Source organism: Culex quinquefasciatus, chromosome 2 (genome assembly GCF_015732765.1).
Source record: "Culex quinquefasciatus strain JHB chromosome 2, VPISU_Cqui_1.0_pri_paternal, whole genome shotgun sequence".
In the NCBI taxonomy this organism is placed as follows: Eukaryota; Metazoa; Arthropoda; class Insecta; order Diptera; family Culicidae; genus Culex; species Culex quinquefasciatus.
In genome coordinates this window covers 20,216,045-20,240,700 of record NC_051862.1, presented here as the reverse complement: position 1 = coordinate 20,240,700, position 24,656 = coordinate 20,216,045, and the positions used below count along the sequence as shown (strand labels likewise).

The following is a 24,656-nucleotide window of genomic DNA, read 5'->3' as shown; positions in this document are numbered from 1 at the left end:
TCCCTCTTGCGTGACAATTGTAACTTTTTGTAGACGACCCATGTTTGTAAACAGCGGGGCTGTGGAGTCGGGTACTTTCTAGGACTAAGGAGTCGGAGTCGAGTTCATATTTGAATGATAAAACGAAGGGATGGATTTTTCAAATCGGAATTATTGGTATTTTTTTACAAAATACTGTGTTTTCTTTAACAACCTTGTATGTCTGGGATTTACAAATGGTAGTTTTTGAGTTCCTTCACGATTTTTTGAACTTTCATGAGCTTATTATTTGTTTTCCAGGGAATAACTTTGCCGAAGAGTTTAAAGCGATTTGGCGTCGGATTTTCATCACTGGTATTGGTATTGGTAGGTATTGCTTAGAGTTTTTCAGAAAAAAAATAATTACACTCTAAAAAAATAATTAATACAGATATTTCTGAAATTTTCAAATCATCCCTAACATTTTTTTTCACTTGTAACTCATTTTTACTGTTATCTATTGAGAGAAAAAGTGCTTCCGATTGAAAAGTTGATAAACTTACCTTAAAATTTTAATTTGCTCAGATAAAGTTGACCACACGCGACTCTATCTCAAGTCTACTGCTCAGCTGTGACGACGACGATGTCTGCTGTCTCCTAATGATAACGGTTCCGGTTCCGAATCGAATCCGGTTGCCACCTGTTCCACCCGGTGACCCGGTGCCGCCACTTCCGGCTCAATCCGGTACCACTATCCGCTCAAATGGGCTTTATGTCGCGAGAAATTTTGAGTCTTGAAAGATGTTTTTTTCAGACAACGTTCAGATTGTAAAGCCAAAAAAAAATCACATATATTTTTGTAGAACTTGTGAATACTGAACTGACCGATTATTAAATTAATCAAAATTAAATTTCAAGGGAATATTAAATTAAATTAAATTCTTTGAATAACATTTAAAATTGACTCAACATTGATGCCAAAAATCAAACTACTCACTAATCGCACATCACTTCGTCTTTCCAGCTATTTTAATACTTTTGACAGTCAAACACGGCTTTTGACAGTTCTGCTAGCTGGTAGCAGTGCAGCCATTAATCGCGGAAACGTCAAAACAACACAACACAGCATGATACAAAAATGTAACAAAAATAGCTTTGAAAACTAAATTTCACAACAAAAAAAGCTATATTTTGTACAAAACCATGTTTTTTATAATCAAACTCTTCCAGCTGTCAAAATTTGTGCTAGCACATAACAAAAAACACAACAACAAAAAACTTTGTTTTCCTTCTGCGGTAACTTTTCTCTCCGTGAAAGAGCCCGCTCTATGTGTGCGTGTGTTTTCTGTGGCACAGCTTTTTCCCCTCTCTCCCCCCCCCCCCTCACCCACCCCCTTCACGACACACACGCACACTCTTCAGCTCTTCACCTCCTCAAGAACCAGAAATTTTTCGACTTTTCCGGTTCGCGGCCTGCTCCTCCTTCTCCGGCGGGGAAGGTACCTTCAAAACCTTTTTGACCAACTGCGATCGGATCGACAGCACTCGCGCGACACCGACCGAAAAATGGTTTGCGATCTTCCGCGCTGTGTTGTTTTTCTGACCCTTCTACCGGAGGGCCGACTTCGGGATGAATCAAGCGACACGACACGCAACCTCGAGAGGAAAAAACACAAGTGCAAGGTGACAAGTCTTGTGACAAGCGGAGAACCCCGACCGACGGAGCGTTTCGTGTGTCGGATGAGAGAGTGAGAGGGAGCGAGAGAGAGAGTGTGAGAAGTTACTACGCGTTTTGAAAACTACAGAAAAAGATTAAACATGTAATTTCTCATTTACATTTTCAAAAATATTTATTTTTACCGAAAACAATTCGAAAATATGGAAATAATCATTTTTTTCTTCTAAAATTAGGTAATTTTTCATCAAAAATCTTCAAGATACATTTTGACAAACACTGGCAACCCTGGATTGCGATTCTTGCACGCACACACATTTAATCTGTGAGAGAGAGCATTTCATATGATTTTGAGAGAGGCGAGCTTTCGATAGGGCTGTGCTGTTTTGATGGAAAACTAGAAAAACGAGGGGCTGTTGCGGCATGCGAAAAACAATCATTTTTTGTAACTTTTTGATGATTAAATCAAATTTTAATCCAAGGGAAAAGTTCCAGGTAAGCAAATATTACACATTTTATTGAGCTTCATTCAAAATCAACCGCCGGCAAAATGAAATTAATAAATACGTTGTTCTTAATCTCAAACTTAACGTTAAACAAATGATCGTTCTTAATGTTCGCAATCATCTTCATGTCGCAAAAGTTGACACTCTCAAACAACGTGGCCAGTTTCTTGGCGTCCACCTTGCAGGCCGCCTCCGTCAGCGGTTCCGCCTCGCTATCCTCCTCGTCCGGTGGCCGCGCCCGGCTGCACTTTAACCCCCGATAGTGACTAGCCACCGTCACAATGTCCGTCTCAACCACCAGCGAAAGTTCCCCCGCAAGCGTGGCATAAATCGTAACCGACGGAGAAATATTCTTCTTCTTGTCCAGCAATCCCCGCAGCGACTTAACCGTCGGCAGCAGCATCGTCAGATCGTACACCGTGTCAAACGGCAGCTCAAAGTTCCGCCACTCGCTCCGCGGAGCGATCGTGACCGGAATGTCGTGCTGCAACTTTGGACACATTATGTCGCTGTCGTTGTGCGACGTTCCGCTAAACTCCACCGCCAAACAGGGCCGATCCTGCTTGACTAGCTTGAACTTTAGATAATCTACCGCGTTGTTCCGGAGATACGAAAGGGCCCGTACCATGTGCGCAGCGACCACTGCCAAATAAATCTGGTTGTGGTTGTCCTTGTCCACGCCGTCCATCACGTACTCGGAGAAGTAACCCTGGCCTTGCTCGCCAGCGTCTATCTCGCACCACAGGCACTGGCTCGCCTCGACTTCCGTTTCGATCTGGATTATGACCTTCGCCGGTTGGATGTTGATGATAAGGTTTTTGTTGATGCGGGAAAAGATCGTCACGACGTTCAGCAGCTCCCGCATGTGGACACTGTCCGTGATGACGGCGCGGAACTTCATCGCGAGCCCTTGTTTGAAATAAAAAGTAGAAATTAATTTAAATCTCACAATTTGAAATTTCAACGAAATGAACCGGCGCGCCAAATGTACACAAACAAATCAGAGCTTTTTGGCAGCTCGATTAAACAAAAGCAAAACAAAATTTGTCGATAAGTACACGCTAAATGTTGACAAAGCAAAAGAAATAAATCAACGGTAAGGTAAGATACACTAAACCCCCGGTGGTTGGTCACTTTTTCGTTTGACACTTTTTTAGTTTGTACCCCGTTGGTTGGTCAAAGTCAAATTAAAAAGTGACGAACTGTCACTTTTTACACGGCGCTTACGCACACTATCAAAACAAACGTTTGGTAATATGTGTGAACTCCGTGTAAAAGGGGTGTCAAACTAAAAAGTGACCCCGTTCGTTTGACAACAGTTGGTGTCAAACCATCGGGGTTTGAGTGTACTCAATTTTGATTGTTCATACCAAAATTTATTCAACGAGCAGTGTTGAAAATCAGCACTGGATTATCAATTTTGTCACATTGAATACAAAAATATTTAAGCGTTTGTAATTTCAAATTAACAAATTATTTAATGTTTTATTAAAACAAATAAGTAACGCGTGAAGAAACTTCAAACGCTTCTTTCCATTTCTGTTTATTCTTTCTTAAATTTTATTTATGTTTTGAATCTCTTTATTTTTCTTTATTTTCAAATATTTTTTGCTCAGTTTATTTTTTGTATTTTTTTAATATTTGGATCATATTTTGTTACAGATATCAAACAAATATTTTTGTAGTATTTTTTTATAGTTTTTTTTTGTAAGTTTGGGTTTTTTCTTAATGTTTGTTCCAAGCAAGGTTCCAAGGTTTGTTCAACCTTTCCATCACTGACGAACTGACGAATTTGCGGACAGAATTTCTCAAAAATATGTATGGGGTGGCACGTCAGTTCGTCAGTGATTCTATAAAGCTTTCGAAATTCTTTTTTATTGTAGATTGCAGCGATTTTTAGACAATTGGGTTCTAAAATGAAGCTTAGATTCCTGATATTATTGTTTACAGCGATAAAGCTTATTTTTCTGAGTACAATGACCCTTTGTACGACCACATAGAGTTTAAAATGGATTTTTAAATCAATTTTGGAAAATTAACCTCGCGGTCCTTCTTGACAGAAAAGTTCCTACTTGACAGCTCGTTCCAAGGGGACCACAGTTGATCCATCAAAAAAATGTTGTCTTGTCATTTTTTTTTTGCATTAAAATGAAAAAAAGTGATCAGAAATGGTTTTTGATCGTGTTTTTTATCGTTGTACATAAAAAATGACATAGGGCTTTAGTACCCAATTGTGCAACTTGTGGAAAGCTCTATACAAAAGTGCACACCTCATACTACACACTCCCTAGTTTGAAACTGTTTTAAAAGTGTTCGAAAGCATCAGTCGAGACAAGCACCACTATAGTAGAGCGGGGGGGGAGAAGGGGGAGGAGTTAAAGTGTGCAAATATTTGGTGTGCAGATAATATTTGCAAGGGTGGAGAATTTGGTGCACTGTTTACAATATATTTAGAATATTTTGCATGTTCCAGACTTTTTCTAGGCCAGGCAGCAAAAATATATTTCGAGTAAATGAGAATAAGTTAGACTTTTCGCCTCTTTTCGATTTGTATGCATTAGGGCATCTCCACCGCAGAGATCTAATTGCGTGGCAAACCTATCGGTTGGATCCCCATTTTTAGCTTTGCTCCGTAGCTAATACACGTTTTCGCACCGCTGGGAGCTAATTTGGCTACCGAATCAAGCCCACCGCGGGGATCTAATTTATTTATTTTCAAATTCTAGCCGTTTTGTTGATCGAAATCAATAAAACTACATTCTAGCATGATAGAACATGCTTCTAATTGCATTATATGTCCAAATTGGTTGCGTACATCAATAAAATATCATTTTCAAATTTTTAAAAGAGTTCATCCGATTTGCTCCCGACATGTTTGCACCCATTTGCACCCCAACTTTCGCACCACGGGTAGCAAAGCTAAAGCTAAATTAGCCTTCGAGTTCATTCAGCGAAGAAAAAGTTCATCGGGGATCCGTCGAGTAGCCAAGATAGGTGCTCGAGAAGTCCCCGAGCTGCCGGTGGCTAATGTTTTCAGAAATTTTAGAATTATTTGTCTCTGTTTGGTTGAAGTTGAATTTATTTTGATTATCAAATTTGAATGGATATTGAAGAAATCAGTAATTTGGTTCAAAACGACTTTATTAAATTGAAAAATTGTGATATTTACCATTTTTTAGTATTTTATAAATAAAAAATAATCAACCACCTATATTTGATAGAAGCAAATCATCACAGAAAATTTAAACATTTTTGAATTATGTATCAAAATTCAAATATATTTCAAGAATTTTCCTTTTTGTATGCGACTGAAACTCACAAACGTTTTAATAATATTGTATTCGATATAATAATATTGAAAATCCCCGCCGAATCTCATGCAGAATTTTGAAATTAAATGGACAGATATAGTTTTTTGGTCGAAATGAGTAAAAACAGAAGTTGTCTTTATAGCTGTCGGCCACTATTTCTAGTACCAACCAGCAACCTCTGGATTGTGAGTCCAGTGTGCTGTCCAATTGATCCACACGGATCGAAATGAAGTAAACCAGAGTGAAAACAAACTTAAAAGTTATCATACAAATATCTATTAACTGACTGAAAAACTCAATAGTAAAAAAAAAATAATTTGGAAATTCTAAATAAAAAGTATGCAGAATTGAATAATAATTTTAATATGAAAGTATTTAATTTATTCAGAAATGACATGTCGAAATAACAAATGCTACAAAATCTGAAATTAAGAAATTCCAAAATATAAATTTACGAAAACCCGAAATTCTAATATTCAAAAACACCATTTTTATCAAAAATTGAATTCAAAATCAGGCTTTCAAAAATGTATGAATTTAAGAATTTGTGAATTTAAAAACTTAAGAATTTGAGAATTTAAGAATTTAAGAATTTAAGAATTTAAGAATTTAAGAATTTAAGAATTTAAGAATTTAAGAATTTAAGAATTTAAGAATTTAAGAATTTAAGAATTTAAGAATTTAAGAATTTAAGAATTTAAGAATTTAAGAATTTAAGAATTTAAGAATTTAAGAATTTAAGAATTTAAGAATTTAAGAATTTAAGAATTTAAGAATTTAAGAATTTAAGAATTTAAGAATTTAAGAATTTAAGAATTTAAGAATTTAAGAATTTAAGAATTTAAGAATTTAAGAATTTAAGAATTTAAGAATTTAAGAATTTAAGAATTTAAGAATTTAAGAATTTAAGAATTTAAAATTTAAGAATTTAAGAATTTAAGAATTTAAGAATTTAAGAATTTAAGAATTTAAGAATTTAAGAATTTAAGAATTTAAAATTTAAGAATTTAAGAATTTAAGAATTTAAGAATTTAAGAATTTAAGAATTTAAGAATTTAAGAATTTAAGAATTTAAATTTAAGAATTTAAGAATTTAAGAATTTAAGAATTTAAGAATTTAAGAATTTAAGAATTTAAGAATTTAAGAATTTAAGAATTTAAAATTTAAGAATTTAAGAATTTAAGAATTTAAATTTAAGAATTTAAGAATTTAAATTTAAGAATTTAAAATTTAAAATTTAAGAATTTAAGAATTTAAGAATTTAAGAATTTAAAATTTAAGAATTTAAGAATTTAAGAATTTAAGATTTAAAATTTAAGAATTTAAATTTAAGAATTTAAGAATTTAAGAATTTAAGAATTTAAGAATTTAAGAATTTAAGAATTTAAAATTTAAGAATTTAAGAATTTAAGAATTTAAGAATTTAAGAATTTAAGAATTTAAGAATTTAAGAATTTAAGAATTTAAGAATTTAAGAATTTAAGAATTTAAGAATTTAAGAATTTAAGAATTTAAGAATTTAAGAATTTAAGAATTTAAGAATTTAAGAATTTAAGAATTTAAAATTTAAGAATTTAAGAATTTAAGAATTTAAGAATTTAAGAATTTAAGAATTTAAGAATTTAAGAATTTAAGAATTTAAGAATTTAAGAATTTAAGAATTTAAGAATTTAAGAATTTAAGAATTTAAGAATTTAAGAATTTAAGAATTTAAGAATTTAAGAATTTAAGAATTTAAGAATTTAAGAATTTAAGAATTTAAGAATTTAAGAATTTAAGAATTTAAGAATTTAAGAATTTAAAATTTAAGAATTTAAGAATTTAAGAATTTAAGAATTTAAGAATTTAAGAATTTAAGAATTTAAGAATTTAAGAATTTAAGAATTTAAGAATTTAAGAATTTAAGAATTTAAATTTAAGAATTTAAGAATTTAAAATTTAAGAATTTAAGAATTTAAGAATTTAAGAATTTAAGAATTTAAGAATTTAAGAATTTAAGAATTTAAGAATTTAAGAATTTAAGAATTTAATTTAAGAATTTAAGAATTTAAAATTTAAGAATTTAAGAATTTAAAATTTAAGAATTTAAGAATTTAAGAATTTAAGAATTTAAGAATTTAAGAATTTAAGAATTTAAGAATTTAAGAATTTAAGAATTTAAGAATTTAAGAATTTAAGAATTTAAGAATTTAAGAATTTAAGAATTTAAGAATTTAAGAATTTAAGAATTTAAGAATTTAAGAATTTAAGAATTTAAGAATTTAAGAATTTAAGAATTTAAGAATTTAAGAATTTAAGAATTTAAGAATTTAAGAATTTAAGAATTTAAGAATTTAAGAATTTAAGAATTTAAGAATTTAAGAATTTAAAATTTAAGAATTTAAGAATTTAAGAATTTAAGAATTTAAGAATTTAAGAATTTAAGAATTTAAGAATTTAAGAATTTAAGAATTTAAATTTAAAATTTAAGAATTTAAGAATTTAAGAATTTAAGAATTTAAGAATTTAAAATTTAAGAATTTAAGAATTTAAGAATTTAAATTTAAGAATTTAAATTTAAGAATTTAAGAATTTAAGAATTTAAGAATTTAAGAATTTAAAATTTAAGAATTTAAAATTTAAGAATTTAAGAATTTAAGAATTTAAGAATTTAAGATTTAAGAATTTAAGAATTTAAAATTTAAAATTTAAGAATTTAAGAATTTAAGAATTTAAGAATTTAAGAATTTAAGAATTTAAGAATTTAAGAATTTAAGAATTTAAGAATTTAAGAATTTAAGAATTTAAGAATTTAAAATTTAAGAATTTAAGAATTTAAGAATTTAAGAATTTAAAATTTAAATTTAAGAATTTAAGAATTTAAGAATTTAAGAATTTAAGAATTTAAGAATTTAAGAATTTAAGAATTTAAGAATTTAAAATTTAAGAATTTAAGAATTTAAGAATTTAAATTTAAGAATTTAAGAATTTAAGAATTTAAAATTTAAGAATTTAAGAATTTAAGAATTTAAGAATTTAAAATTTAAGAATTTAAGAATTTAAGAATTTAAGAATTTAAGAATTTAAGAATTTAAAATTTAAGAATTTAAGAATTTAAGAATTTAAGAATTTAAGAATTTAAGAATTTAAGAATTTAAAATTTAAGAATTTAAGAATTTAAGAATTTAAGAATTTAAGAATTTAAGATTTAAGAATTTAAGAATTTAAGAATTTAAGAATTTAAGAATTTAAGAATTTAAGAATTTAAGAATTTAAGAATTTAAAATTTAAGAATTTAAGAATTTAAGAATTTAAGAATTTAAAATTTAAGAATTTAAAATTTAAGAATTTAAAATTTAAGAATTTAAAATTTAAATTTAAGAATTTAAGAATTTAAGAATTTAAGAATTTAAGAATTTAAGAATTTAAGAATTTAAGAATTTAAGAATTTAAATTTAAGAATTTAAGAATTTAAGAATTTAAGAATTTAAGAATTTAAAATTTAAAATTTAAGAATTTAAGAATTTAAGAATTTAAGAATTTAAGAATTTAAGAATTTAAAATTTAAGAATTTAAGAATTTAAGAATTTAAAATTTAAGAATTTAAGAATTTAAGAATTTAAGATTTAAGAATTTAAGAATTTAAGAATTTAAGAATTTAAGAATTTAAAATTTAAAATTTAAGAATTTAAGAATTTAAGAATTTAAGAATTTAAAATTTAAGAATTTAAGAATTTAAGAATTTAAGAATTTAAGAATTTAAGAATTTAAGAATTTAAAATTTAAGAATTTAAGAATTTAAGAATTTAAATTTAAGAATTTAAGAATTTAAGAATTTAAAATTTAAGAATTTAAGAATTTAAATTTAAGAATTTAAGAATTTAAGAATTTAAGAATTTAAGAATTTAAGAATTTAAGAATTTAAGAATTTAAGAATTTAAGAATTTAAAATTTAAGAATTTAAGAATTTAAGAATTTAAAATTTAAGAATTTAAGAATTTAAGAATTTAAGAATTTAAGAATTTAAGAATTTAAGAATTTAAGAATTTAAGAATTTAAGAATTTAAGAATTTAAGAATTTAAGAATTTAAGAATTTAAATTTAAAATTTAAGATTTAAGAATTTAAGAATTTAAGAATTTAAGAATTTAAGAATTTAAGAATTTAAGAATTTAAGAATTTAAATTTAAGAATTTAAGAATTTAAGAATTTAAGAATTTAAGAATTTAAGAATTTAAGAATTTAAGAATTTAAGAATTTAAATTTAAGAATTTAAGAATTTAAGAATTTAAGAATTTAAGAATTTAAAATTTAAGAATTTAAGAATTTAAGAATTTAAGAATTTAAGAATTTAAGAATTTAAGAATTTAAGAATTTAAGAATTTAAGAATTTAAGAATTTAAGAATTTAAGAATTTAAGAATTTAAGAATTTAAGAATTTAAGAATTTAAGAATTTAAGAATTTAAGAATTTAAGAATTTAAGAATTTAAGAATTTAAGAATTTAAGAATTTAAGAATTTAAGAATTTAAGAATTTAAGAATTTAAGAATTTAAGAATTTAAGAATTTAAGAATTTAAGAATTTAAGAATTTAAGAATTTAAGAATTTAAGAATTTAAGAATTTAAGAATTTAAGAATTTAAGAATTTAAATTTAAGAATTTAAGAATTTAAGAATTTAAGAATTTAAGAATTTAAGAATTTAAGAATTTAAGAATTTAAGAATTTAAGAATTTAAGAATTTAAGAATTTAAGAATTTAAGAATTTAAGAATTTAAGAATTTAAGAATTTAAGAATTTAAGAATTTAAGAATTTAAGAATTTAAGAATTTAAGAATTTAAGAATTTAAAATTTAAGAATTTAAGAATTTAAGAATTTAAGAATTTAAGAATTTAAGAATTTAAGAATTTAAGAATTTAAGAATTTAAGAATTTAAGAATTTAAGAATTTAAATTTAAGAATTTAAGAATTTAAAATTTAAGAATTTAAATTTAAAATTTAAGAATTTAAGAATTAAGAATTTAAGAATTTAAGATTTAAGAATTTAAAATTTAAGAATTTAAGAATTTAAGAATTTAAGAATTTAAGAATTTAAGAATTTAAATTTAAGAATTTAAGAATTTAAGAATTTAAGAATTTAAAATTTAAGAATTTAAGAATTTAAATTTAAGAATTTAAGAATTTAAAATTTAAGAATTTAAGAATTTAAGAATTTAAGAATTTAAGAATTTAAGAATTTAAGAATTTAAGAATTTAAGAATTTAAGAATTTAAGAATTTAAGAATTTAAGAATTTAAGAATTTAAGAATTTAAGAATTTAAGAATTTAAGAATTTAAGAATTTAAGAATTTAAATTTAAGAATTTAAGAATTTAAGAATTTAAGAATTTAAAATTTAAGAATTTAAGAATTTAAGAATTTAAGAATTTAAGAATTTAAGAATTTAAGAATTTAAGAATTTAAGAATTTAAGAATTTAAGAATTTAAGAATTTAAGAATTTAAGAATTTAAGAATTTAAGATTTAAGAATTTAAGAATTTAAGAATTTAAGAATTTAAGAATTTAAGAATTTAAGAATTTAAAATTTAAGAATTTAAAATTTAAGAATTTAAGAATTTAAGAATTTAAGAATTTAAGAATTTAAGAATTTAAGAATTTAAGAATTTAAGAATTTAAGAATTTAAGAATTTAAGAATTTAAGAATTTAAGAATTTAAGATTTAATTTAAGAATTTAAGAATTTAAGAATTTAAGAATTTAAGAATTTAAGAATTTAAGAATTTAAGAATTTAAGAATTTAAGAATTTAAGAATTTAAGAATTTTAGAATTTAAGAATTTAAGAATTTTAGAATTTTAGAATTTTAGAATTTTAGAATTTTAGAATTTTAGAATTTTAGAATTTTAGAATTTTAGAATTTTAGAATTTTAGAATTTTAGAATTTAAGAATTTAAGAATTTAAGAATTTTAGAATTTTAGAATTTTAGAATTTTAGAATTTAAGAATTTAAGAATTTAAGAATTTAAGAATATAAGAATTTAAGAATTTAAGAATTTAAGAATTTAAGAATTTAAGAATTTAAGAATTTAAGAATTTAAGAATTTAAGAATTTAAGAATTTAAGAATTTAAGAATTTAAGAATTTAAGAATTTAAGAATTTAAGAATTTAAGAATTTAAGAATTTAAGAATTTAAGAATTTAAGAATTTAAGAATTTAAGAATTTAAGAATTTAAGAATTTAAGAATTTAAGAATTTAAGAAGTTAAGAATTTAAGAATTTAAGAATTTAAGAATTTAAGAATTTAAGTATTGTATCCGAGGGTGGCGGAGGCAAGGCGGGACGGATGGCAGCAAAGATTAACAAGCAACTAACTATTAATACATTTATTAAACTAGGTTTAAGTATAAAGAGTAAATTCCACGTTGTTGCTCTGCTTGTGGTTGTTGTGAGAATGACGTTTGTCAGCGCGGCAACTCGGTCGCGGAGCGCACCGTCAAGGTGGTGTCAAACTGGTGGTGACACTCCCGGCGCACAGTGTTGCCAGAGTATGACAACTCTCCCCCTCGTCGATATGACTTCCGGTATCGTTCGATGGCAAGAATATGAAGTAGTAGAATCAAGAGTAGAAGTAACCGTACGCATCCGGTCGTTTTGCTCCGTAAGCAGCAGCAGCAGTACACGCAGAAAAATGTTTTGTAGAATCAGCCTGTACGAGGTTTGATTCAACAAAATATTTTGTTGAATATAATCAACAAATTTTTTGCATTGAATCAACCCTCAGATTTTGTTGATTCAAATCGGGGTAATTGGCTGTATCTACGCAGTTTTTTGTTGATCAAAATTTGACAGAAAGTACGTTCAAATCAGATTTTTGTTGAAACAACGTCGATTTTTTGTTGAAACAAACCCGATTATTTTTTCAAAATAAGGTTAGTCTTTTAATTGAATTGACAATGTTGAATTGAAATAAATGTAGTCAGTATTTAGTAGTAGTATTTATTTGCCTTTTATTTTATTTTATCCGGTAAAACATTTTTCAATTTGCTCATTGTTGCTCCTTGCTTAGCTGTCCTTGAACCGCACCTGGTGTCGGTGCCACCGCCGCCGAAACGACGAGATTGTTCAGTTGTCGGCCGCGTTCAATTGGCCATGTTGCCATTGGCGTTCCGGTGAATCACGGTTACGTTTTTTTTCGCAGAGGTCTGAAAGGGCGTAAAAATCATTGAAAAAAAGCATTTGTAGTAAAATGCAAAAGCGCTTACCAAACATGTTCCATCGATGGTTGGTTGGTTCTGATAATACGCAGAAGGCAAGGCAGAAGAACTTCTGGCAGCTTCCTCTGCAGAGGTGGCCCAGCTGGTGGCGACGAAATCGCCCCGATTTAAAACTTTACACTTGGAATTTTGTTAACAAAAAACACGAACTAAACATTTTGACGTATAGCGGGCACGTGTAAATAGCAATTAATTTCATTTGAATCAAAACACACAGTAAAGTTGATTTAAGGCCGTTCATAGTAGAATCAACGCAATAATTTTGTTGTTATTTCCAAAAGAGTTCAACAAAATACACATAGTAAATTCAACTCTAAATTTTGAGTTGTTTCAGTTGGTTTTTAGATTTTTTCCAACAAAAAATCGACAAGTCAAAACAACAAAATGTTTTGTTGATTCAAACAGGCCTTATTTTTCTGCGTGTACTACAAAACTACTACTACTGCTCGGGGAGCACTTGCCGCCGGACGTGCCCGGCACATTCGAGTTATAACTCTATAGAGTTATCTAAGCCCGCTCTCACGCACACTAGCACGCCATTTGTTTTGCTGGACGGTACAAAATTTAACCTCACTTTTTTTTGTGTACGTACACGCAATACATGCGCACGTAGATAACTCTATAGAGCTTTATGACGTTTCGCGTACACACACTAGCGCACCATTTGATTTTGCTGGCCGGACAAAATTTACCCTTAATCTTTTTCGTGTACGTAATGCAATACATGCGCACGTAAATAACTCTATTACCATTACAATTTTACCCAAAACTACTCGTCCCCCATTCACCGTGCTGTCGATACTTTCGTCGATAAAGCTGCCTCCGCGTGAAGCATCAAATCAAACAAAAGATTCCATCAGAAGAAAAGCGGCAAAGTCGGAACCATTTTCACTCCCGGTAGAGATTCCTTTTCGTGTCCTCGCTCGCCCCACTTCCGGCACGTTCGCGCGCTCGCCTTCTTGTGTATTCGTTACAAAAAAGGTGTTTGTAATTTTTGTGATTTTTTTTCGCGGCGGGAGATTTTTCGAGCCTAACCTCAAAATCGGCCTCCATTTTTTCGGCGGGATTTGGCTAAAAAAAGTCTAGCGCGCGGAGCCAAGATGCGCCAACGGTCCATGTCCGTGTACCAGCCGCGGGACGACAACCGGCTGTCCAAGAAGTTTGAGGGTGGTAAGTTGTTGGGTTGATTTTTGAGGGGAAGGTTTTTGTTGATTTTTGTTTTTTGTTTAGTTGTTTCCGATGTCGAGGGTCAGTCCGATTCCGAGGAGGAAGAGGAAGATATTACGGAGGCCAAGGATGAGGGCACCGTCGAGGCATGGACCAAGGCGGACTATGACCTGCTGGTCGAGAAGCTCCGGGGCGTCCTTCCCAAGAAGGACACCAAAAAAGCCAAGTCTACGCTGCAGCACATAAACTGGGAGGAAATTCAGATCCGGCAGCACAGCACGGAGGAGGTGCGCCGCGTGGCGCTCTCGCTGGTGGCCAAGGTGCGCACGTACCGGACGCTCGGCGAAATGCTGAACGACGTGCCGGAGGTGGTGGACAAGGTCCTCAGCGCGGACAAGCCAAAGGCACCGCTCACTGCGTATTCCGTGTTTATGCGGGAGTACATTCCGCAGTGCAGCAACGTCAAGGACGCGTTCCGGACAGGCTCGAAGGCGTTCCAGGAACTGTCGGCCAAAAAGAAGAAGAAGTACGAAGATGCTGCGACGCAGCTAAAGGCGGAGTATCAAGAAAAGCTGGCCAAGTACTAGTAAGTTGCTTTGTTTATCTTGTAATGCTTACTGGAGATTAACTTTTAATCTTCCCTTCCAGCGAGGACCACCCGGACATGGTCCCGGTGCCAAAGGCCAAGAAAACCAGCCGCAGTGTCGGGCGTCCTAAAGGCGCTGGAAGTACCAGCAAAGCCCAGCTCAAACGGGGCCGCAATCGAACGCCGTTCAACCTGTTTTACGAGTCCCGCCTGGAGGAGGTTCCGGCCATCACGTTGCAGCAGTGCCGCCAGGAGTGGGAAGAACTGGCCGTCAAAGACAAGCTCCCCTTCATCCGGAAGTCGTTCGAATCGGCCGAGGACACAAAACTGCTCAACAAAAAGGAGCAGGAACTGTTTGCCATTTCCTGCGGAAAGCCAGCATTCATCGGGCGGACCGCGTACGATTACTTCCAGCGCCAGAACCGGTCCAAGTACGACGACCTGGCACCGAAGGAGCGCAAACAAAAGCTGGACAACGAGTACAAGCAGATGTCAGAGCGGCAAAAGCTGGACCTCAAGGTGGCGTTTCTGGCGGCCAAAGACAACTACGTCCTCGCGTACCAAAATTACATCAAAGAACTCCCGGAAGCTAAGCAAAAGGTCGAAATCGAGTATCTGAAGAGCATCTCCAGCGGCAGCGCTGGCAAGAAGGACAAAACCCTACCAACCAAGAAGACCAAGGAAGATGACCACTACCCCGGATCTACGGACGAAGACCCACCGGTAGCAGAGTCTACAACCATAAAAAAGAAACAAAACCCCTCCAAGAAGAAGCCCGCCGTCGTCCCTCCCCCGGTCGAGGAAAGCGAAGACGAAGACGACGAACCCGTCACGCGACCCCCAATGCCATCGCCCACCAAAAGGTCCCGCATGGAACCCCCGCCACGAGGCTCCCCCTCAAAGACCGCCGTCGCCTCAACCCCGGTCGTCCCCGAGCCGAAAGCAAAAACCAAAGCAAAGAAGCAGCTGGAGCAGCGCTTCGAGGCGTCTTCCGGCGATGATTCGAGTGCGAGCCAGAGGAACGGACGGAAGCGCCACAAGGAGGCCGAGGCGCAGGTCGAGGAAGAGGAGCAACAGCAGGAGGTAGCTGTGGCCGAGAGCGGCAAAAAGTCAAAGAAGAAGGCCAAAAAGGAGGAGGACAAGCCGAAGGTGCCGATGCCGGAGCCGGAGCGACCGCCGACGTAAGTAGATTCTTGTGTTTTTTTTTCAGGAGAGGGAGGTATTTTACAGTCAGCTGTGCGAAGCTGTTGGAAAGATTTCCCCGAGAGGAACATCCAGACTTTAATATGACTTTTGAGATCGACCGCAAAATTCTCGGGTTAATTATCGAAAGGACACAAGAGCATTTTGTAGACAAATTTTATTTCGATTCATTCACACAAAAAACTTCAAATATGCTTGAGATTGATCTTCGATACGTTCTTCAAGTAGGGGAAATATACCCATTTTAATCACACTAAGCCGTTCGACCAATTCTCATCACTTTTGCCGTTTTCCGCTATTAAACCAAAATTTTCAGATGTATCAAAAATGATTAGTTGCTTGCTCACTTTCATTTGAGCTATGTATTGCTTTGGAGCAGTCAAAAACACTTTATTTAAGCTGTAATTCATGATCAAAGTGCTGATAGGCCGATAATAGAAATAGGCTGAGAAAGGGTATAGTTCCCCTACTTTAAAACTAAAAAAAAATAAGCCCTGAAAAAAGTTACTCCCTAAAATTCACACCACTTTTCAAAAACAAAGACACTTCAAAGTCAATGTGTCGTTAGCTCTGCTTCGCCCAGTTTACTTTTCAGGTTAAAGGGAGAGAGATTTGCTCTCTTGCTTGCTGTCTTGCCCGCGAGAGTCTTTCCAACGTGATATTTTAAAAGGGCAACTCCCGGGATAGCTTTAAAAAGTTTGTAGGCGCCAGTTGTGGTACAAAATGAGTGGTTGGCATAGCGTTCAGCTGTGTAAAGAAGCAGAAACGGAAAGTGGCGTTTGACGTAAAATAAAATTTGTATCAGCCTTATAAAAATAACTGAAATTTAGAAATTCAACATTGAACAGCGGAAAACTGAAAAATTGTTGAAGATAGGTCTAATTCATAGAGGTTACCGGAAATGGATATACTTCCCCTATTGAAATAATAAAAAAGGGGATTTCAACTATTTTAAAAATAGAAATGTAGAAGTTCAAAACTACAAAAATTCAAACCTTTATAATATCAACATTCAAAAAAAATTAAATTAAAGAAGGATTTAAAAATTCAACAATTTTAAAATTCAAAACTTCGAAAAATTTAGAAATTACAATTTGATAGTTTCAGAAGTTTTAAAAATAGGTAATAAAAGAAAAACTAAAATACAAAAAATCGAAAACTCTCACATTCAAAAATTCAAGCATTCTAAAATTTTAAAACTAAAAATTGAAGAGATGAAAATTTAAAAAACCTCCAATAAAATTTATTTTTTTTATTTAATAAAAAAAAAATTTCTAAATTAAACAAATATAAACAGTCCAGACACGATTATCCGAAGGTTTGTATGAGACTTCGGATAATCGAATCACGAACAAAAAAAAAACATAGAAGTTTCCATTATCCGAAGTGAAGTTTTTCCGAGGCCTTCGGATAACCGAGTCTGGACTGTACTCCAGAATTTGAGAACATGAGAATTTCAGAATTTAGAAATTTAGGGACATATGAATTTGAGAATTTCAAGATATACCTAACAATCGAAAAAAATGTTTTTTTTTTTCGTAAATTTGATTTAATTTTTTTAAAACTTGGGCTAGTTTTTTTTTTTGCTTTTCTATTTCTATCGTTTTCCTTAGCGGTAATTTTTCCTTCTCTTGGCAAATCCATTGTTAGAATATCCAATTACATCAAAATAAACCATAGTACAAATTATAGTTGAAAGGCACTCCAAAACTTTATTAGGTTATAAGAAATACGGAATTGTGAATTGATTGTTTTCTATTAGAACGAATTAAATTGAAAGTTCTTGTTTTTATTTTATGAAATTTATTTTTTTTGAATTTTGGCAATAATCTTATCGCCGATAATGAACGATAACTCATTATTAAAATCTTTCTAAAATCAACTTAATTCAACCATATTCTTATCTATTGTTAATTTCTTTATCTACATACTTCATAATTTACTATCTTTCTTTTACTATTGATTGATTCCTTACATAGTATATTTCTTTCACGGTCCATTGTTTTGAAACTTCACCTTTTTCTTAAGCAAGTGAGGTTCGAGCCCTTACTCAATTTATGGAATGATTAAAGGATTAACACAAATATTACTATTGTACTTTTGAAAAACTTTTCTATAATGCTTAGGACCAATATATTGTTACAAAACACCGCGACAAAAGAAATAGCAACATATAAACACGACTCAACACTAGGAAAGATTTCAGAAGAAAACAATACACAGTAAATAACAATTAGTTTTTGAATGCAAACTAAAAATAAAACAGTTTTTGCTTTAATGAAAGTTGATAGGCACACTTAAGAAAAAGTATTTGGTATTTTAATTTGATTTCAGCGCGTTGCACTTGAATTTTCATTGTAATTTTGAAGTTTATTGTAAAAATATTTTGTTTGCCCCCTGATTTTTCGGGCCAATTTTGAAGGGGGGGGGGGGGGGGGTTACAAAAACTTTTAAAAATAATTGTACCAGCCTTAATTGCAAATGTTCAAAATTTGAGCTTTTTTTCGAAAAAAATACCAACTCCCCCATGGGAAATTGGACGAGCTTTGCGGTTAAATTTTTACGAAACTGAAATATCAAGTCTGTCATATAGAAATTATCAAAAACCATCAAAAAAGCAATTTTTTCAACATTTTTTTTTAAAGCTGCTGTAACATCACAAGGATTGGACTTAGGACAGTGGTCAATAGAGACTTTTATGTAAAATTGTCTGAAGAATCGATTCCCGTCTTCGGTTTTTAAAAATATTGTCGTTTAGAGCACTTAAAAAATGACCAAAATGACCAAAATGACCAAAATGACCAAAATGATCAAAATGATCAAAATGACCAAAATGACCAATATGACCAATATGGCCAAAATGACCAAAATGACCAAAATGACCAAATGACCAAAATGATCAAACAGATCAAAATGACCAAAATGATCAAAATGACCAAATGACCAAATGATCAAAATGAACAAAATGAACAAAATGAACAAAATGACCAAAATGAACAAAATGACCAAAATGATCAAAATGACCAAAATGACCAAAATGACCAAAATGACCAAAATGACCAAAATGACAAAATGACCAAAATGATCAAAATGACCAAATTGACCAAAATGACCAAAATGACCAAAATGACCAAAATGACAAAATGACCAAAATGATCAAAATGACCAAATTGACCAAAATGACCAAAATGACCAAACTGACCAAAATGACCAAAATGACCAAAATGACAAAAATGACCAAAATGACCAAAATGACCAAAATGACCAAAATGACCAAAAAGACCAATATGACCAAAATGACCAAAATGACCAACATGACCATAATGACCAATATGACCAAAATGACCAAAATGACCATAATGACCAAAAGGACCAAAATGACCAATATGACCAATATTACCAAAATGACCAAAATGACCAAAATGACAAAATGACCAAAATGATCAAAATGACCAAATTGACCAAAATGACCAAAATGACCAAAATGACCAAAATGACCAAAATGACCAAAAAGACCAATATGACCAAAATGACCAAAATGACCAACATGACCATAATGACCAATATGACCAAAATGACCAAAATGACCATAATGACCAAAAGGACCAAAATGACCAATATGACCAATATTACCAAAATGACCAAAATGACCAAAATGACAAAATGACCAAAATGATCAAAATGACCAAATTGACCAAAATGACCAAAATGACCAAACTGACCAAAATGACCAAAAAGACCAATATGACCAAAATGACCAAAATGATCAAAATGACCAAAATGACCAAAATGAACAAAATGACCGAAATGACCAATATGACCATCATAAATGATTTTTAAATTTTTTTTAGGAGAGACTTTCAAAGGTTTTTTTTTTTTCTTTATTTGTAAATGTAATTGTGTAATTGTAAATTGATTATTTACTAATAAACCTTTTAATTGAATTGAATTTAATTTTAGGAGGTACATACCATACTTGCATTTTTTGTGAGTCTTTTTATAACATTTTACAACAAAATTTGAACGAAAAAAATCTTGCAAACTAACCCGAGAAATGATGGTAATGGTCTTATTGTCATTCTTATAGTCAAGGCACTATAGAGTTATCTACGTGCGCATGTATTGCGTGTACGTACACGAAAAAGATTGAGGTTAAATGTTGTACCATCCAGCAAAACAAATGGTTTGCTAGTGTGTGTGAGATCGGCCTTAGATAGCTCTATAGAGTTATCTAAGCCCGATCTCACGCACACTAGCACGCCATTTGTTTTGCTGGACGGTACAAAATTTAACCTCAATCTTTTTCGTGTACGTACACGCAATACATGCGCACGTAGATAACTCTATGTACATAAAAAAAGTTGTTTTTTTCATGACTAGAAGCAAATCGTGTTACAGGTCAGTTTTGTATGGATCTAAGCTAAATCCGAGATACAGTCGAATCGCTGGCTGTCGATCTTCTCGATATCAATATTGCTCCATCTATCGATGAATTCTTCAGTCCCTTCAAACTGCATACTTCGATTGGCTTTATTCCTCGATATTTTCTCTTGCTTGAAGGATCTCTTCCTCGACGGTCCCTTGGATTCTGTTTGCTTTAAAAATCTCTTCCGGTTGTCAATATTGTCACTATCTCATGGCTTGCATAGACATTTTTCTTTGCAAAACGAAGCTTTGAAGGGTGTTTGACATTAGTTTGTTTTTGTTTGCTGGACGTTGCCATGATTCTCTCCCAAGAACCAAGAAAAAAATATTTTCAATCGAGTCATCATTTTGCATCGTTTTGTAAACTGATGATTCTCTTCCTCGACGGTTCCTTGGATATTGACAACCAGAGAGTCAACTGTATTCAAAATGGCATCCAATATGGCGACTGGGTTGAATACTTCTTTCAGAATGGCAGAGAACTTGGCGCCCGATTCCGAAGCCATTGGGCATTTTATGGCCCGCTTAAACTCGGCTCTCAACGGTGCCACCCTGTTGTTCATGACCCGACTCTTCAAAAAACGAAAAATCCCGCCCCTATCAGCCTGTTCTCGATTGCTTCCCTTCTACTTTCAGGACGTCTCCACCGTGGACGGTGCCCAAAGTCCCAAAGAAGAAGAAGAAGACGCTCTTTTCCAAGCAAATTTTCGAGGAACGTTTCTCAACGTGAACGTTTTGCACCTCCTGACACTGAACGACACGACATTTGCACCCGCGTATTTGAACAACCGACTTTAAGTGAACTACAAGTTTTTGTTAATTTTTGTTTTACTGGCCGAAGCCAAACAGCGACGTTGATTTACTAGTTTAATAAAAAAAAAGTTACCTTGTTGACCCCTATTGCACAAGTTTGTTGTTTCTTGCCTGAAAACTGATCGCGATCCTTCCCCCTCTCCTTCCGGGGGAAAATCATCCCTTTTCACAGCGTGCTCGAGGAGTTCTACCGGCAGCGGGTGTACAAGGGAAAGGTGGGCAAGCACAAGGAGTCGTTTGCGAGCCTGTCGGCGGCCAAGAAGCGCGACATCAAGGAACAGATGGCGCTTGCCCAGAAGGCCTACATCGAGGAGTTTGAGCTGTTCCTCAAGTCGATGCCCAAGGACCAGATCCGGGTGTACATCCAGAAGGTGAACAAGATGAAGGCGGCGGCGGCGGCACGGGAAGCGGAAGAGGAGGAGGAAGAGGGCAGTACGGAAACGGGCAGTAGTGGTTCGTCCGACGAGGAGGACGACGACGAGTGAAGGTAAGTGTGTAAGTGTTTCTTTCCTACATTCTTTTTTTGCGCCATTTTCTGTCGAGTGTTACGGGCAGAGAGTTATGGTTTACAATTTGTTACAATTGTACTGATAAAAGATTTACCTATTTCAATTGTTTAAGTTTAAGTGAAGGACAAAAACCGCCAGCATTTTTCTTACCGAGTGTGTTTGATGTAATCCCAAATGAAAAAAATACAAATAATTTTTAAACTTGTACAAATCAACCCCAAAAATTTGTTCTTGAAAGAATGCCCTTACTTCGAAAGAATCGAACTCAAGAACGGACGATTCCTCCCATACGGATCAACCGGGATGAAAATAGCCCCCTTGAAAAAGCAAAACCCAACCACCCGACCCTCCACAACCGGCCTCACATTAGCATAGTTCCAGTAAACCTGCCGAAACTCTCGCTCCGAAATGACCACCGCTTCCTCACCCACCGCCTTCTCCAGCAACTCCCGCTCCAGCTGCTCGTTCTCCTCCGCGCTTCCACCGGAACAGTCCACCACCACCAGTTTCCCCTCGTTCTGCAGGTTCTCCAACCCATAAGAATTCTCCACCTTCCCCCATAAATCCCGCGGAACAACCGCCGCAGCCCGGTGTCCAGCAGCCTCGAACCACCGCACGCCGGCCTCCACGCGAGCCGCGTCGAACCTCCCGCTGACCTCGTCGTACGCCAGACTTTCGCCGTCACACAGCACCGGCCGGCGCCGGTCCGCCGGGATGTCCTGGTACTGCTGGATGGGACAGCGATGGGCCCTGCGGGCGGCCACTTGAACGAGTCTGGAGTTGGGGCGGACCGTGCGCAGCATGGTTGGGTTTTGGTGGGGAAGGGCTTGGGAACGGTTGGAACGGGGGATTGCGGTTCGGACGTGGCGGTTGGGACGTCGTTGACGTCGGATGGGGGTCCGGATTTGGGCCCGAGGGCGTCGGGAAATTTGAGGATTTTGAGACTTCATTTGAAATTTAGTGTTGGCTGTCAAAAATTGCTGATTTTATTGCGAAATGTCAACTTGTCAAAGGTTACTGCGATTGCCTAAATTTGGTTAATTTGGTGGCTTTGAATTCTTGGAAGGAATTGAGGCCAATAGAGTTATCTAAGCCCGCTCTAACGCACACTAGCACGCCATTTGTTTTGCTGGCTGGTACAAAATTTAACCTCAATCTTTTTCGTGTACGTACACGCAATACATGCGCACGTAGATAACTCTATACATATAGTCAACTTAATAATGTTTTAATATTTGTAAACATGTTTCGCTTCGCTAGGAGATGGTGATTTTAGCGGATTGCAGACTGGATTTCACCATGTAAAGTGATGATTGTCTAATCCCAAGTTCCCTAGAAATTTATAATTTTGAACAAAACAATTCCACCTGAACCAGATTTTCACCACCACGACAGCCGTCCATTGCCGGCCACTCCCATCTCCGCCGAGCACCAGGGACAACGAAAAGGACTTGTAAGACGGGAAGTGTTGATGCTCCACTTTTTTTTAAGGGGATAAGGGAAAATCTCCACGGATTTAATATTTTTTAACATGTTTACAAAAAGTTAAAACGCGACCGAATTACGCCAACCACAGCCGGACCAGTTCGCTGATCTTCTCCTTGGCGGCCCTCATCTCGGTAGAGTCCCAGTCGCTGATTGAGTTCAGGTCGGCAACGTGCGATGCCACTAGAATGACACGAAAAATCGAAGTTACAATCTGAAACATTTCATGGTTTTGGAGTGACCTACGCGGAATTACAACAGCTGGGGAGCGCTCGTTCAAGTCCTGCTGCACTCCCATCGGACGCCACGGGTCCAACTGACCCTGGGTGAACAACACGTTCGTCACCTCCGGGTTCATGTGGCCGTAGATCGTGTTGGTGCGGGCCACGTTAGCGTGCATCGAAGATTCTGGGAATTTGTTGTCGTACAGGTCGGCGCACCACTGGATGTACAGATCAACGGGGAAGCCCGAGCCGAAGATCTGATTTTCCGACCCGGAAGTCTGGTACCAACCGTACTCGGCACAGGTTTGATACAGCCATGGACGCATCGATCCCGTGTTGGCACCGTGAGTCCAATCGGTGTTTCGGTAGTAGCTGATCATGCTTTCGTACGACGCATCGAGACATCTGGTGGAACCGTAGGTGAACCAACCGGCTAGAGCTTCCATGTCCGTGTTGTAGTTGGGGTCATTGATGACCTTACAAACCCCTTCGATGTCTCCAGACCAGTGGTACTGGACAACTCCGGCAAAGGTATCCGAAATGGAGCTGAGAAAGCCTTGTCTGTCCCGCTTATTCGAAAGATCAGTATCGGCGCACAGGTTGAACGCTTGTGCGACCTGGTCGTAACTGCCCTGCTTGATCAAATCTTCAACTTCAGCGACACCTCGCTGAACGCGATCCGCACAGGCGTCTCCTCCGACCAAGCGAATCGACTCGGACACGACCTCCTTGTACTCGGTAAAGTCCAGCTTGGCCAGCAGCGGCGCACTCGAGGCCCACACTCCGTTGACCAGGTGAGGGTACTTCTGACGGAACCAAACGACCATGGTCGCCGAGTAGGAACCTCCCACCATAATGACCTTGGAGTTCTCCGCTCCGGGAATAGTTCGCCGCATCTCCTCTACAAAGTGGGCGAGATCCGCCAGGGCCTGATCAACGTTCAGGAAGCGCATCTGGTCGGTTCGTGTGTTCACAGTGGGGCGACTCTGTCCGTAGTACCGATGCTCGGTGTAGAAGAGGTACGCCCGATGTTCTGCGGCCATGTCGTAAAAGTGACCCTGCTGGATGCTTCCGGCGCTGATGGTCCATTCGCCGCCCACGAAGATGAACAGTGGTGATCCGGGAACGTAGTGTTCACCGTTTTCCATGTAGCGCTAGGAATACCAATTAGAATGATCGTTTTGTTCAAATCAATTGATCGATTACTCACCATACTCCACGTGGACGGGTTCTGGGGATCGAAGTGGTCCAACTTCTGCTTGATCCACTTGGTGGAAACCTGGGCTCGCGTGACCCTTTTGGCCGGGTCTCCCCGGACCGGAGGTTCGCGATGCAGACGTTCCCATACGCCCAGACCGGGAGTGGTGGTGGTGGCCTCAAGGAGGGCCACCAATGCGAAACCCGCTAGCAAAAAGAGCAGCTTCATTGTCTGAACGTTGGAGAAACTATGCAAGGTTTGATGCGCTAGTCAAGAGGTGCTATTTAAGGGTTTCGCGATAGTTTCTTATCGCGGGTTGGAATCCCCATTTGAAGTTCAAGGGAT

At 34.5% G+C, this 24,656-nt stretch overlaps 5 protein-coding genes across 12 annotated transcripts in view; 1 reads left to right on the top strand and 4 right to left on the bottom strand.

Annotated features, from left to right (window-relative positions):
- The window catches only part of LOC6050741 (beta-arrestin-1), a 176,028-nt gene extending 174,379 nt beyond the window's left edge, over positions 1 to 1,649 (bottom strand). For 2 of the 7 annotated variants that reach the window (XM_038250147.1, XM_038250149.1), the window contains exon 1: positions 1,372 to 1,649. The gene's annotated coding sequence lies outside the window, so the exon portion shown is untranslated. The remainder of the gene's footprint in view (positions 1 to 1,371) is intronic. The other 5 variants (XM_038250146.1, XM_038250148.1, XM_038250150.1 and 2 more) reach the window with 3 other exon arrangements.
- A 478-nt stretch (positions 1,650 to 2,127) lies between these two features.
- On the bottom strand, positions 2,128 to 3,139 carry LOC6054061 (checkpoint protein HUS1). The gene has a single exon (XM_001870004.2). It carries the CDS (start codon positions 3,038 to 3,040, stop codon positions 2,159 to 2,161), a length of 882 nt encoding a protein of 293 aa, XP_001870039.2. The 5' UTR covers positions 3,041 to 3,139; the 3' UTR covers positions 2,128 to 2,158.
- A 10,390-nt stretch (positions 3,140 to 13,529) lies between these two features.
- On the top strand, positions 13,530 to 21,615 carry LOC6051913 (nucleolar transcription factor 1). Of its 2 annotated transcripts, none has more exons than XM_038255299.1 (4): positions 13,530 to 13,871; positions 13,932 to 14,454; positions 14,517 to 15,635; positions 21,068 to 21,615. In XM_038255299.1, the coding sequence occupies exons 1-4, from the start codon at positions 13,802 to 13,804 to the stop codon at positions 21,378 to 21,380; spliced, it is 2,025 nt and encodes a 674-aa protein (XP_038111227.1). In that variant the 5' UTR covers positions 13,530 to 13,801; the 3' UTR covers positions 21,381 to 21,615. The 2 variants fall into 2 exon arrangements, with proteins under 2 accessions (XP_038111227.1, XP_038111229.1); XM_038255301.1 differs by lacking the exon at positions 21,068 to 21,615 and adding an exon at positions 20,719 to 20,848.
- Positions 21,616 to 21,649: 34 nt separating this feature from the next.
- On the bottom strand, positions 21,650 to 22,207 carry LOC119765925. The gene has a single exon (XM_038250192.1). The coding sequence runs from the start codon at positions 22,205 to 22,207 to the stop codon at positions 21,650 to 21,652; it is 558 nt and encodes a 185-aa protein (XP_038106120.1).
- Positions 22,208 to 22,822: 615 nt separating this feature from the next.
- Positions 22,823 to 24,554, bottom strand: LOC6051912 (putative serine protease K12H4.7). The gene is made up of 3 exons (XM_001868234.2): positions 24,324 to 24,554; positions 23,136 to 24,267; positions 22,823 to 23,072 (listed from the first exon to the last, which is right to left on the bottom strand). Exons 1-3 carry the CDS (start codon positions 24,537 to 24,539, stop codon positions 22,966 to 22,968), a joined length of 1,455 nt encoding a protein of 484 aa, XP_001868269.2. The 5' UTR covers positions 24,540 to 24,554; the 3' UTR covers positions 22,823 to 22,965.
- Positions 24,555 to 24,656: the final 102 nt, after the last annotated feature.

Bases quoted from the DNA above. Each gene is read 5' to 3' on its own strand.
- LOC6051912 (XM_001868234.2), bottom strand. From the start codon at position 24,539: ATGAAGCTGCTCTTTTTGCTAGCGGGTTTCGCATTGGTGGCCCTCCTT. The intron at 24,268-24,323 runs GTGAGTAATCGA...TGGTATTCCTAG, and splicing joins ACCCGTCCACGTGGAGTATG to CGCTACATGGAAAACGGTGA. The intron at 23,073-23,135 runs GTAGGTCACTCC...GTGTCATTCTAG, and splicing joins CCCAGCTGTTGTAATTCCGC to TGGCATCGCACGTTGCCGAC.
- LOC6054061 (XM_001870004.2), bottom strand. From the start codon at position 3,040: ATGAAGTTCCGCGCCGTCATCACGGACAGTGTCCACATGCGGGAGCTG.
- LOC119765925 (XM_038250192.1), bottom strand. From the start codon at position 22,207: ATGCTGCGCACGGTCCGCCCCAACTCCAGACTCGTTCAAGTGGCCGCC.
- LOC6051913 (XM_038255299.1), top strand. From the start codon at position 13,802: ATGCGCCAACGGTCCATGTCCGTGTACCAGCCGCGGGACGACAACCGG. The intron at 13,872-13,931 runs GTAAGTTGTTGG...TTTTTTGTTTAG, and splicing joins GTCCAAGAAGTTTGAGGGTG to TTGTTTCCGATGTCGAGGGT. The intron at 14,455-14,516 runs GTAAGTTGCTTT...CTTCCCTTCCAG, and splicing joins GAAAAGCTGGCCAAGTACTA to CGAGGACCACCCGGACATGG.